We start from the raw sequence: 13,912 nt of genomic DNA, 5'->3' as shown, positions 1-13,912 counted from the left end.
GAAATTCTACCTTTTCTTCCCTGATTTTTTAACTTTCAAGACCACAGTAGCTAGAAAAACCTTGTGAGTTTTTTCATAGGCATGCTTCTTAGTAATTTTTTCATTTCTTTATTCCAGTCATTCCCATATCCCTTGGCAACAGCACTTTGTTGGCAGAGTTTATATAAATATTGGGAGAAAAGCAGATGTTACAGACCCGTCCATATCCCTTCCTGAGCTGGTGTCAGTGATCTCAACCCCGGTTTCATTTCCAGGTCTGTTTCCTTCCCTGACATTCTGTAGGAGCCTATAGAACAGTTGTCTATTTCATTAAAGGGGTGATACTTTTATTTAATTCTGTATGGTTTTAGAGACGTGGCTACAGGATTTACACCCAACCAAGCTTTGCACCTGTTTAATACTGAGACTTTCATAAGGAGTGAAATAAATCTGAATTCTTGTATTTTTGGTGATAACCACATAACCCTGTATTTTTTCAGAAGATAAGATTTTTGAGGAAAACTCTTCTCCCTTCTCTCCTCAATAATTGTTTAATAGAATCCCCTAAGATTTGTTGGGAGTGATTACAGTGTTGGCTTTGTGAATGCATACCCACACATCTTTGAACCAGGGAAAATGTGAGTTTGAGAGCTGTGATAAAAGGTCTGTGCCTATAACGTGCTTGGCCTTATCCTCAAATTCAGGCACTGTAAAAAGATGCAGAGATCCTCAAGGGAAGAAGAAACAAACCCCCATATTTTGATGCAGCATGTATGCTTGTTTAAACCACCTGCCATCCTAAAGAAAAGACACCTCTCTGTCCTTGCTGTCCCAGGCTCTCAGCAAGGGATTGTCAAGGGAAGCAGAGGCATTTCTGAAACAACCTCTCGTATTTTGATGCAGCATGTATGCTTGCTTAAACCACCTGCTGTCCTAAAGAAAAGACGCCTCTCTGTCCTTGCTGTCCCAGGCTCTCAGCCCTGGTGGCAGCCTGGCAGCAGGGTGGCACTGCCGTGGGCAGGCTCTGGGCAGCAGCACAGCCACAGGTGAAGGGATGTTGGAAGCTTTTCCTTCCCTGGGACCCGGTGACGCCAAATCCATTCGCCCGCGGGGGCTGAGCCGCTTCTTTCGCTCGGCTGAATCTGCAAGAGCGATGAAGGCTTTTTGGAGTGAGAGGGAGCGGAAAAATCTCCGTTCAGGAGTGGACTGCGGCCCTCCTGGGCTTGGCACACGTCCCCTGTCAGCCCGGCAGAGGCAGGGCAGCCTGGGGTTTTGCCCAGAGGGAATGGAGCCTGCCGGGGCCCGTTCCTTGCTGGGCTATGGGGAGCGCGGCTGGGAAGCCGTGCCTGAGGGGACAGAAACACCCCTGGCTTAGGGCACGGCCGGGAGAAACCCTGAGGGGAGCGCGGCTGGAAGCCGTGCCTGAGGGGAAAGGAATCCCCCAGGCTTAGGGCACGGCCGGGAGAAACCCTGAGGGGAGCGCGGCTGGAAGCCGTGCCTGAGGGGACAGAAACACCCCTGGCTTAGGGCACGGCCGGGAGAAACCCTGAGGGGAGCGCAGCTGGAAGCGGGGCCTGAGGGGACAGAAACACCCCTGGCTTAGGGCACGGCCGAGAGAAACCCTGAGGGGAGGGAGGCGAGGAAACAGCCTGGGAGGTCGGGAGGGAGATGAGCCGCGCCGCCTTGGGGCGTTTTTGGCAAGGTGAAACGCAGCCTTTTCGCCCACCTCCGTGCTCCGGGAATGCAGGCACGGCTCCAGCCGCTCTCCCCGCGCTGAGGGGCCGGCGGGGCGGCCCGGACGAGCGGCAGCCGGGGGGAGCGGCCGGACTGCGGGAAAGTTGCGTGGTGCCCGTTTGGCAGCTCCTGGGGACCCGCCGGGGCTCTGGGAGCGCCCGGGCACCTCCTCCCATCCTCCTGCCCCCCTTCCCTCCCTCCTTCCCTTCCCGCGGGACTCCCCAGTCTGCCAGAAGCGTCGCCCGAGCGCTTCCCCTTTTCGAGTTTTCTGGCCTTTGAGTGTTTGGGGGGTTGTTTTTTATTATTATTTTTTTTCTCTCTCTCTCTTTCGGTGAGAGTGCGGCCGAGCTGGGCGAGGGGAAGGAAACTTTCTCCCCCCCTCCCCCAGGATGCTCCGGATATTTTTGAAAGGGCGGAAGAGTGAGAAAGGGAGCAGCGTCTGTGAGGGCATCTCATGCTCTTGCGAAGGTCCCCCCTGACACCTCGCTGCTGGGATTAAAGAGCGGAGCTGGAGAAACTCCTCCCCTTCCCTCGGCTTCTCTTTCTCCCCCCTCCTCTTGCTTCCCCCCACCCCCACCCCCCCAAATATCCTAAGGCCATTAGGAAGGGGGGAAAAAAAAAGAGAGAAAAGAAAAAAGAAAATAAGGAGCCTGGAGTAACTGCGGCCCGTGGGACGGTGGGGAGAGGTGGAAGAGGAGGCTCCCTCTCCAGATCCATCGCTCAGCACCACGCTTGGGTGAAGGCATGGGAAGCACTGCCATGGACAAGAAGAAAGATGCCTCCAGCAGCAGCAGCAGCAGCAGCAGCAGGAAAAGCTCCGGCCACAAGAAACTCATGTTGCGAGTGCACATCCCCGTAAGTGGCTCCTCGCTCTCCCTCCCGTTCGGCAGCTGGCGTGGCTTAGGCATGTTTTTCTCTGCCATGGAGCGCAGCGAAAGGCAGGGAGAGGTGGCGTGTTTGTTGTGTTTCCTGCCCAGCTCTGCACTTTGGGGCGTGCTGGGCTGGGGGTGCGCCCTGCAACAGGCGGGTCCTGCACACCTGGGGTGGGCTGAACAGCGGGGTCTTGGCCCCGTGCAGGATGTGGTATCCGTGGCATGGTGTATTCCCCTATCCCAGTATCAGGAGTGACTCTTACTCCCTGCTGTACGAGTGCCCTGGGCTGTGGGTTTGGCTCGGTTTGTCTCACCCAGTTCCGTGTCAGACTCGCAGCGCGGTGTGGCTGAAGGTCTGCTCACCCCCAAACGCTGGTCTCAGCTTTCCCAGCTTTGACTCCGGGAACTGTCCCTGCCTGTGGCTGAACCAGCGTTTAATCTGGTTCTTCCCTCTCGAGACTAATCCACTTCTGAATTTCCCAGGGCTGGGGAACCCAGAGCTGGCTCAGATTTGGATCCGAGCAGTCTGGTCACTGCTGAAAGAGCAGGGCAGCTGGATTCACAGTGGAGAAAACTAGTGAGCTGTGCAGCCTGTTCACCAGCTCTGTTCTGTATATTCCACTATAAAGTAACATGTAAGAAATTCTAGATACAGATACAGAATAACCACAGATCAAAAGTTTCTATTTCCAGTGAGTACTGAAAGGCTAACTGGCTCCATCTTCAGAACTACATGCCTTTCAAAACTTAAATTACTAGATTTTTTCACTATTAGGATGTTCTTGTGATCCATGTAGCTATTCGTTTTCTATTCTCAGTCCTGATGTACTTTTGGTTTCAGTGCTTCTGGCAAGAAATAGCAAAGTCCTTGTATCTTCTTTGTGCCCTCTGTTGTTTTATTGCTTATTGGTGTTTGGTTTCTTTTTTTGTTGTTTTGTTTTGTTTATTAGTTTGTTTTAAATCTCATTATATAAAAGTGGGAAACAGTTCTGCCCGTATCTCTGCCAGGCCACCAAGGAGCAAAAGGATATTTGTGGTTCTAAGATTTTCCTTTGTTTTAGGAAAGAATAAGAAGTCAAAGCAAATTTATTAGGTGTCTCGAGTGTGTGGAATAAAATGGAGGAAAAGTACATGACTCTTCTGCAGATTTTATTTTTCTCTGGGGAGGAATGCAAGCCCAAGAGCCCAAGCCAAACTTCTGGAGCTCAGAGTGCATTCAGTGCTAGAAGAAAAGGGTCTGTTTCTGCTAACAGAAATGGGTGTTGCCTATGTATTTGTGACAGAAGATTTTGGGCAATAAACTTTACCATGTTGCCAGTAGTACTTCACAATAGGGATGTAAAATACCAGCAAATAAAATGTACCACACCAAAGCGCCACTCCCCCTGTGCTCATTATTCCTTCCCACCCTGCCTGCAATATTTTCTGTGCCATCTCTTTCCACTGCCCCCCCACCTCTGACTCAGTCTGGCCAGAAACTCTTGTGCAGTTGGATCCCCACTGCTGCTCTCAGAGCTGATTTTCTGCCTGCTGAGGAGCCATAGGTAGTTTTGGATTTTCCTGTGATTGTTGCAGGATTTTACAGCATCCATCTGGTATTTTTGAAATACCTGCTGATCAGAGATATCTCTGATCACACCAGAACTTAGAACAAATTTCCTCCTTTTATGGTGTGAAGCTAACATGAAAAAAAGTACTTGAGGACCTCATTAGCACTAAATCATTATTGACAGAGGAATGCTAATGCTTTTTTCCTAATTTCCTCCCTAATCCATAGACAACCTTTCTTCATGAGTTTTGCCTTAATTCTGTCTTGGATGGAACATTTTTAGTAGTGGGTCATAATTTTTCATGTTCATCATCTCTTGGCTTTTTGGTATGCAGATTTCACCTGGGTAATGGTAGGGACTCAGATACACAAGCTTGCAAATGCCTGATGTTGCACTGAAGTCAACAGAAGTTTTGTTGTTCAGCCAGTTGTAATGAGATAACACCTTCCATCCTTCCTCTCCATCCCCAAAATATGACCCTTCTCTTTCATTCTGCATCACTCTAACATTCCTCAGATGGACTATGGAGCCCATGGTTGTACTCAGATTTTTAGTGGTTTTCTGTAATCTGGCAGAGTTTGAACATGGCTGTGCTATAAAACAGAACATTTTTTCACATTTTCCTTACTTGACAGAGGAATCTGCATTTGAAAAGTTCTGTTTAGACTGTTTTTTTCCCTCTTTCATAACGTTGTCTTGGCTGTTGTTTTGAAGCATCATTCCTATTATTTCAGTGGCGCCTGTCAGTGTAGCTGTAGTTGTCAAGGGAGCTTTCAGCAGACTGTAATTTTTATTTTGTTCATCCTCTTCTTTGTGTTTCTGTGAGATCATGTTTATTGCTGAGACACGTAATTCATGCTCATTTGGATCTTCAAATTAGGAACAAGAGAAGAGCTAACAAGGTCTGAGTAGGAGGGGAGAGAGGAGTCCATTCTGAAAGAGAAAGCAGTGGGGCACAGAGGTACTGCTGTGATGCAGCCTGACCTAAAACACATTTATTGGTCATGCAGAAATGCTGATTGAAAAAATAATATATATTGTGGGAAAATAAAAAAGGAAGGGTGCAAAATACACTACAATTAGCTTAGAGGACTCTGGATAATGGGGATTTCTGAAAATAAAGTTGTATGCATTTCTTCCCTCCCCCACATAGTTTTATTGCTTTGGGTTTGTCTGTGACAGTGGGGAAAAACCAGATGAATTGAATAAAGCAGGTTTGTGGCTTGCAACACTCCAGGGCATTTCTCAGGTACACCTTTCTCAAGGAAGGACAAGACATGATAAAAAAAATCTGGAAACACTCTATTTTCACCTTCTGTCTGTGCTCAGCCTCCCTCAGCACAGGTAAATGGTGCCCTGCCTGTACTTCTGGGGGTGATGGTGCATCACTAAATTCTGCAGGCTGGCTTTCCCCACTGCTCTCAGCTTGTGTTCAGTAGCCAAGAGCAAAGCAGGGGCCACTGAATTCTGTAGCATGGCAGGGGAGTGTTTGCTGGATGGCTGGGATGATGGAACATCTTCTTGTTTGGTTGTTGTTTTCTTTGTAGATACACAACTGACTTAAACTAGTAATTTAGATGGACCAGAATATAATTGCAGGAGCCTTTGTAAAGGTCATATCAACCTCTGTCTGTCCCAGCAGCACACTCAGAAGTCTTGAAATTAGAGATGCCTAAATGGAAATTTCTGGTCCAAATATCTCTGAAAGCTGCTACAGATTTAAATAGAAACCTTTGCTCTCTAGATGCATCATAGCTGTAATATGAAGACATTAGCATTATAAAATTCCTTTTTAAGCCATTAGAAGTTAATGCTTGCACATTGCTTTGAACATTTTAAAAACTCTATTCTGAGATGGGATGCAATTGTCTGCTGAGTAGGAGCTCCCAGCAGTGAGATCAGAATGTTCTTTTGTCATCTTGCAAAATTGATCTGTTCTAATGTTAACATTACCATTGTAGGCCCCTGGTGCTGACAAAAAAATATTCTGCTCTTGTTTACTTTTGATTTCATCTGGGCTGGTTCAGTCAGTGCTAGCAAAGTTGTGTTGTATTTCCATGAGCACAGCTGAGGGCAGGACCTCTCTCAAGAGCTTCACGATGCCAGGTGCCAGGCCCCTGCTGCTCCCAGCAGGTGGGAATTGCAGCAGCTTGGCACTTCCTTGGATTTTTCCCAAATACATCGCAAGGTGACTTTTTATTCAAAAGAACAAAGAAGTTTTTTTCACAATAAGCACAAATATAACATCTGTGAATGAATAGCAGAGCAGCTGTCAGTTCAGTGAGGTGCCTCTTACCTCTGGTACTTCAGCCCTGAGAGCAGAGTTGGGCACTAGAAGGATGTGCTTGGAGAGCAGGGTTCTTTATTTTCTGTGCCACACAAAGAAACATCTCTGCACAGTTTCCCCCTTTTCTTTGTCAGCCTCTGTGATTTTTGAAGAGACTCCTCAATGTCAAAATTTGTTGCTGTTTCCAGGCTTGGTGTTATGGGGGATGCCAGGCTGAGCATCAGATGGGTTAAACATTTCTAACCCGATAGATGACAGTGATGTTCTGACAGCTGCTCTTGGCTCAGGCTCTGCCCCTCCATCTCTCTTTCCACACTTGCAAAGTCATTAGTGGCTGCATGCCTAATAAATCTCTGTGAAATGATTTTGTTCTGTCATAGTTTTTGCAGGATGCTTCTTGTCTCCCGGTAATTGCAGGGTGGGCTGATAAGAACAGCACTTCAGTCTAGGAGTCGCTTTAGGAAGCTGCAGATGGGGAATAATCTAGTGAGTTCTTTCAAAGGTGAAAAGAAATCAGCTTCTAGTGTGATCTAGGAATGAAAGAAATGTTTGTTTTCTTGGGGAGAGGAGGTGAAGGGAGAGAGAAACAGAGGAGAGACAAATGTTTGCCTAAAATTAAATCACAACTGTTCTCCCTCTTGCTCTCCCAGGGCAGGCTCGGAGTTGTCCTGAGCCTCTGTGGCCTTGAAGTTTAAATTTGGATTCCTCCCTCAAGAGCTGATATATTAATACAGGAAAGGGCAAGGGGTATTTGCTCAGGAGTGTTGAGATGGTACTTTAAATTATCTGAAGGATAAAAGAAAGGATTCATGTTTACAATCATAATAGCTGCCACTGCAATGAAGGAAGCATTAGTCCTTTTGGTTCTAAAGCATAACAGAAACAGACCATCAGTATATAGAAATGTGCTGTATCTTACTAAATATTACTTTTCCTGGTTTGAGATTCAGCTCCTACAGGGCCTCACCCAACCTCCTTTATTTATACCTGAGAACTGTGTGCTCAGAGGAATGTGAATTTCCTTGGAGGAATAAGTAATAAATGTAGAAGGATCCCACAGAAATGTGGATGGTGAGACTTTTGGGCTCAGGAAAGTTTACACTGTGCTTGTATTGGGAATTAGTGGAACAGAAGAAAAGTCATGCTCCAGAGGGATCAGGAGTGAAATGGGGGGCAGTGATCTCCACCTAGGAGGGTCCAGCTCCTGTTCACAACCCACAAAGTTCAGCTTAATCTCAACTTTACCACGTTAAATTCAAGGGAGCTACTCAGATGTGACTGAAACCAGAATTTACCCCTCATTTTGCTGATGGTGTATGGACAGGCATGGAAGTAGGTTGGTGTGCCCAGGTGCTGCCTTGGCAGAGCTAATGGGAGGAGAAAGGAGGCAAAACTGAGTCAGGATTGGTTGCCCAAATTGTGGACATTTATGCTGAGTGAAGTAACACATGCAATTCTCATCCCTTTGAAGAAAAGCTGAATTTCTGCCAAAATGCATCCCATGCACAGGGAATAATGCAAGAGCAGAGCTGGTTACAGGAGAAATGAAGCATCAGGGAAGACATCACCAGCAGCCAAGGAATGTCCCAGTGTGGGCTGTTTGCCCCAGACTGATCACCAGGCTCTGGGAATTGGCTCCAGGGGCTGATCTGCTTGCAGGGGGCTGCTGTGTCAATTTTGTACTGTTTGCACTGTAGATACACTGGAGAAAGTGTTACAGTCTCACAAACAGGGAGATCTTTGTATGTCTGAAAGGCTAAAAAGAAAAGATTTCAATCTTGAATGCAGTGTGGCTTTTCTCCTGAGGAGGAAAACTCATGTACACACATGAATACACGATACCATCAATAAATATAAAATATTATTGTTGATGTGGTGGTTCAGTGCTGTACTGCTGCTGAACTATTTCTCATACCAGCAGTGAGCTAAAACACCAATGTGTGTTAGATATGCAGAATGATTTTTGTGTTTATGCAGTTGTAGAAACTGCAGTATAATGCTTCAGTGTAGTGTTTGCTTCTGTAATACTGTCTCTCTTAAGTTCCTTGCATGTGAAACCTTTAAAGCATGAAGGCATTATTTACACAGTTGAGAACTGAAATATAACACCATGCTCCAGTTTTTGACATTGAGGATTCATAGAATGGTTTATAACATCCTTCAAATTTTCATAAAATTCAGCTTGACAGTAAATTACATTATGGAGGCGTGACCCAGTGGGATGCAGAGCAAATGCATTGCAGTGTGAGTTTCATGGCTGTCATTTATTTCCCACACCGTGACTCCTCAGACCTTATGGTCATTATTGCAAAGGGTGCCTGTGACCTTCTGCTCCAAAAACAGAACTCATGTCATAAGCTGAAGACTTAATCTATTTGTGTGACCAGGGTGAGAGAGCTAGATGCCTTTTTTAAGCTGCTGGAGAACATGCTCACACATCTGGGGATTCATCAGGAGGAATTGTGTGCATTATAAGCATTGTCTGCCATGTTATGAAGCCTTTATCATCATTTATGTCCAACAGCCACTCTGCAATTTTCAGTCAACTTTCCATGTCAGGAATGCTGCTGGAACAATGAAAATAAGAAAATACTCTGCTTCTGCAAGCTGAAGAGAGCAAACCTCTCTGAGTGGTCAGAGTGATTCTTGACAACATGACAAAACACAGGACTTTCCTGCTCAGTTGTGGACTTACCACGAGTTTTTTATGAATGACTGAAGTTTGGGTCTGGTTTGTGGAAGGTACATGCATGTTGATTCCTTTAGAAGAGGTTGGAAAAGTGTTTTCCATGGAATTGGAGAAATCAGTACTTGGTGAGCTAGATTAGGGGTAAAATCTGAGTCCAAACATGAAGAAACTTTTTGGTGAAGACAAGCTCTCCATAGAAATGGGATGGTTTTAGGAATGCAGTGGGCTGAACAGGTGCCATAAGCATTGCCTGTTGCCTGTCCAGTGGGAGAAATGGATTGTTATCTGCTTGCCACTTATTTTGAATGGACTCTACAATGAAATCTGAAAATATGAATTGTGTAGAGATTGCTCAAGTGTGTCACAGTGACTCTATTAAGGGTACCTAGCCCTAATCCTTGACAAATTTCCTCTGACACAGGGCTGTTCTATGCCTTTAAATAGGTCTGCATTTAATGTGTTTGCTAGGCCTGTGCTGCTTTGCTTTTGGCCATGCAGCCTTTAAAAGGTGTAAGTGCAAACAAGTGTTGTAAAGAATCACAGAACTGTTAAGGTTGGGAGAGAGAGATCTGGAAGTTGTCTAGTCCAGGTGTTATTTCTGGCCCTGTGGTCAACTAGAGCAGTTTGCTCAGGACTCTGCCCCATCAGATTTTGAATTTCCCCAGGGATGAAAACTCCCCAGTTTCACTGCTCTGACAGAACAAGTGAAAGTTCCTGGAAATAGTCTATTGTTCAGCCACTCCACAGGCACATGGAATTGAACTCCACAGTTGGTAGGATCTTGTTCCAAAAGCATAGAGCCAGTCTGAGGAGTGAAATTGAATTTGGCTAGAAGGAGTGCAGAGACTTCTGGGAAAAGGATTCTCTGAGATGATATCAAAACTGGAAGCACAATAGGCTCAACAAGACTTGACAGAGGAAGGAAGAGTAAGGAAGAGGTAAAAAAGGTGCTTAGTCAGTGCTACCATGCTGTGGGTGTGTTTGCCAGCTTCTCAGTAGATCATTGCATCTTCTGGAATGTGGTTTTCATCATGTGTTGTCATTCCTTTTGCATACATTCATTAGAGGGGGATTTGCTGTTGCTGAGTATTAATCATGTGTTGGAAGGGTGATCTAAACCAAGAAGCATGAGGAAAGACAGTTCAAGGATAAATCCTCAGCAATCTGAGTCTATCTGCTGTATGGCCTGAGGGCAGAGGAGGTGCAAGCTGTGCATTGATGAATGGCTGAGGCTCGAGGTCCACAAAAAATGAACTTTTAAAGTGTCAGTGTGCCACACTGAAACACCAAAACAGCTTGTGGGATCTCCTTTCCATCCATGACTGAATGCTGTTAGATGTCTGTACATGTGTTAGCAAAGACAAAACTCTCTGAAGAATTTAAAGCCTTGACAGACTGGATTGGCTGGAGGAGGTGTGAAGAGACAACTTCATCCCTGCAGTGCTGATATTCAAGGAGATGGCTGGAGTTAAAGCAACTTTTCCCATGTTGTGCAGGAATGTGACAGTTGGACTCCTGAAGTTTTCAGACCCAATTTCCTTACCCTAACCATAAGCCAAACCTTCTTTCTCTGGTATTTGTTCCATAAGAATCCATGTACAGGCTCAGCCTAAGTCATATCCATGTATAACATTAACCTAAGGCAGCAGTCATGGGAAGTATTTTTCCTTTTGCTTTTTGAAAATATGTGTGAAGTGAAAGGATTCCAGTCTAATGTCTACAGACAGTCATGCCAGGTCTTAAAATAACACTATTAGGACTCTTGGCAGCCTGATCAGGAAGACCAAGGATTTGAGGATATTAGATAAATTAGAGGAGACTATTTTAAATTTCCAGCATCAAAAGTGGTCCCGATGAGTGTGCCTAATTATCACATCCTCCATGTGGTTCATGTGGTTGATGAAAGCTGTGCAATGTTACTCTTTTATTTTCTGTATAGCTGGTGGCACATCAGTCGTAGAATTCTTGAAACAAGGCATCTACAGGATTTTCACATGTAGTCATCTACATTGTCAAGAAAATGGAATTTGGGTACCTATAAAACAGCTCTTTACCAGCCATGTTCAATCTCCAGCAGTCTCCAAAGAGTTTGCAGGCATTCTGTCTCCTTTCCTGAATTCCACTGGCTTGTCCTTCCAGTTGCTGGAGCTGGGCATTCTCTAGTGCTGCCGCCAGCTAGAGCAGGAAGGAGAATTACCAGCATGGTCTCAACACCATCCTTTGATACTCCTTCCACTAGTCTTAGATCAACTCTACATTTTTATGGGAAAATGGGCAAATTCTGTCACTTGAAAAGTTGAGCCAACATTATTTGTAAACATAAAATTTGAAGCCTGAAAAGAATGGGAGGTAGAAGATGATATTCAGCTGTTCTCTTTGCTCTTTATTTAGTGAGTCAATATTCAAGGTAAATACTAATTTAAGAGACTTAGTTGGGGAATGATTAATTACACATTTTCTTTATGTTTGTATATGCTTTAGAATGACTCTACATGCTTTAAGCTGTGCAGAGGCAGGAAAGTACATGCCAGCATTTTTCTTTATAAAGTAAATCCAGTAATTCAAAAAGTGCAATTCCTTTTTTTCTGTGCTGTACTAAGAGTTCTGGCTCTTTTCACTGCTGCAGATCTGTGGCCATGTCATCAACTGGCATGTAAAAGTTGCTGTTAATGCAACTCTTCTGATTTTCAGCTGTAAAACACTGGAGTCAGTAAAAGAGGAAATGTCTTATTTAACCATGCACAGGATTGGGCTCATCCCATTACTTAGTCAGACAAAACTGTTCTTCACCCAGTATTGCTCAGTTGTACTCAAGCATTCACCAAGGCAAGGGAAGCTGCTGTTCCCCAGCTGGGTTTCCCAACAGACTCTGTGCATCCTCCTGCAATGCTGAACAAAATTGTTGCCTTACAATACCTTCCTTCTTAACCTGTTTCATTTTCATGGTCAGATCAAATGAATGGTAACTTGGTCAGCCTTGGTAACTCATTCACTTTGATGCCCATCTGTCTGTAATCTCAGATCCAAAAATCTGCAAACAGATGACTCAAGTTTACTTAAAATGCCACTTACAGGATTAAGCCTTGAGAAAAGAAAAAAGGTGCTAAGAAGGCTAGTAGCTCAAAGAGATGGGATTTTCAAAGGAATTTAGGCATCTTAGGTTCTTCTACAGTATTTGAAGATCCTGCCAGTCCATTTGCATCAGGATATCTTTAATTACATTGGAAAATTAAGCTTTACATCTTCTAAACTTTCAAGATGCCATTTTTCCCTCTTTGCTATTTATACCTGCAAGCCACTTTCCTACTTTTCCACTTCCAGTAACACTCTCTTGTGCCTGATAGCTAAAATGGAAAAAAACAAACAGACAAAAATACAACAAAACACCAAAAAACCCCAGACAAATCAGAAATTGGCTTTTAGTTCAATGGAACCAAGATTGAAAGTAATTCTAGGAAGTAATTTGGGAAGGGATAAATAGCAGCTGCTCTCCTGATGATAAAGACTGAAACTAATACTGATGCTTGGTGCATTGCAATCTGTTGTGGCACATAATAAAGTCAGTGTATGTTTGTCTTTTGTTTGATTGAGAGGGACCAAGTATTACATGTGATAAAGTCTTCAGAAAGAAATTTCTTTTCAATGTAACTTGAGAAAAGGCTGTGATAATTTAAAATTGTCAGAGGATTTTTTTGTTTATATATTTTTTACCTGGGTAAACTTCAAAGGTTTTGTGAGCTACTGTAGACATGTGTTCAGACTCTCTGTGGGTAGTTATTTCAAATTTGCTTTCAAATATAAATGTTTAAAAATTAAAAAAAATATATTTCACTGCCATAATCCACATAAACCTTTTTGTCAGCGCATTTATGAAGCAGATTTGGGTTGAAGTAACCAAGGAAGAGGCACACATGGAAAAGCAAAGGATGTAAGATCAATAGCATTGATCACTATATGCACTTTAATGGATGAGAGTTGGGACACACAGGCTGAAATCTGGGGGTGTGTCTGGGGATCAATCACCTTCTCTTGGAGGAATGGTAAAATCAAAGTTCTCTACTTGAGCAACAAAGTGAGAGAAGATATTAACTCATGCACTCTATATATTTCTGAAAGTTCATTTCCAGAGGCCAATAGGTTCCTTTATTTGTGTTTTATGGTTTTGAATGTTCTATGTATCTGACTAGGTTAATTTAAAAAACAGATTAAGGACCATTAAGTCCTTACTGACCATGTGGAGTTCAATAGGAGAAAGTTCTGGATTCTGCCCCTTGGACAGGGCAGCCTTGCATGTGCAGGATGAGAGGATGGAAGGCAGTGCCACAGAAAGGGACCAGGGGCTCCTGCTCAATGGCAAGCTGAGTATGATCAGCAGTGCCTGGAACCAGGAGGGCAACAGATCACGGGGGCATCAGGCCCAGCATGGCCAGCTGGGCAGGGAGGGACAGGGAGGGATTGTCCTGCTCTGCTCTGGGCTGGGGCAGCCTCACCTCCAGTCCTGGGGGCACTTTTGGGAGCCACATGGCAACAAAGACATTAAACCATCAGAGACCATCCAAAGGAAGGCAATGAAGATGATGAAGGGGCCTTGAGGAGAAGCCATGTGAGGAGTGGCTGAGGGCACTTGGTCTGTTCAGCCTGGAGGAGACTGAGGGGAGGCCTCACTGCAGTTACAAATTCCTTGTGAGGGGGAGAGGAGGGGCAGGCACTGATCTCTGCTCTGTGTGACAGTGACAGAACCTGAGGGAATGGCCTCAAGTTGTGTCGGGGGGGGGTTTAGGTTGGATTTAGAAAAAGGTTC

At 44.7% G+C, this 13,912-nt stretch overlaps 1 protein-coding gene across 1 annotated transcript in view; it reads left to right on the top strand.

Annotated features, from left to right (window-relative positions):
* Positions 1-1,950: 1,950 nt before the first annotated feature.
* Positions 1,951-13,912, top strand: part of PRKAG2 (protein kinase AMP-activated non-catalytic subunit gamma 2) — a 222,517-nt gene continuing 210,555 nt past the window's right edge. Inside the window, exon 1 of the mRNA XM_064703863.1 lies at positions 1,951-2,568. Within this exon, the coding sequence (XP_064559933.1) occupies positions 2,458-2,568 (111 nt within the window). The 5' untranslated portion in view covers positions 1,951-2,457. The remainder of the gene's footprint in view (positions 2,569-13,912) is intronic.

Source organism: Zonotrichia leucophrys, chromosome 2, assembly GCF_028769735.1.
Source record: "Zonotrichia leucophrys gambelii isolate GWCS_2022_RI chromosome 2, RI_Zleu_2.0, whole genome shotgun sequence".
NCBI lineage: Eukaryota > Metazoa > Chordata > Aves > Passeriformes > Passerellidae > Zonotrichia > Zonotrichia leucophrys.
Note: the sequence above shows the minus strand (reverse complement) of the source record. Positions and strands in the feature narration are given on the sequence as shown.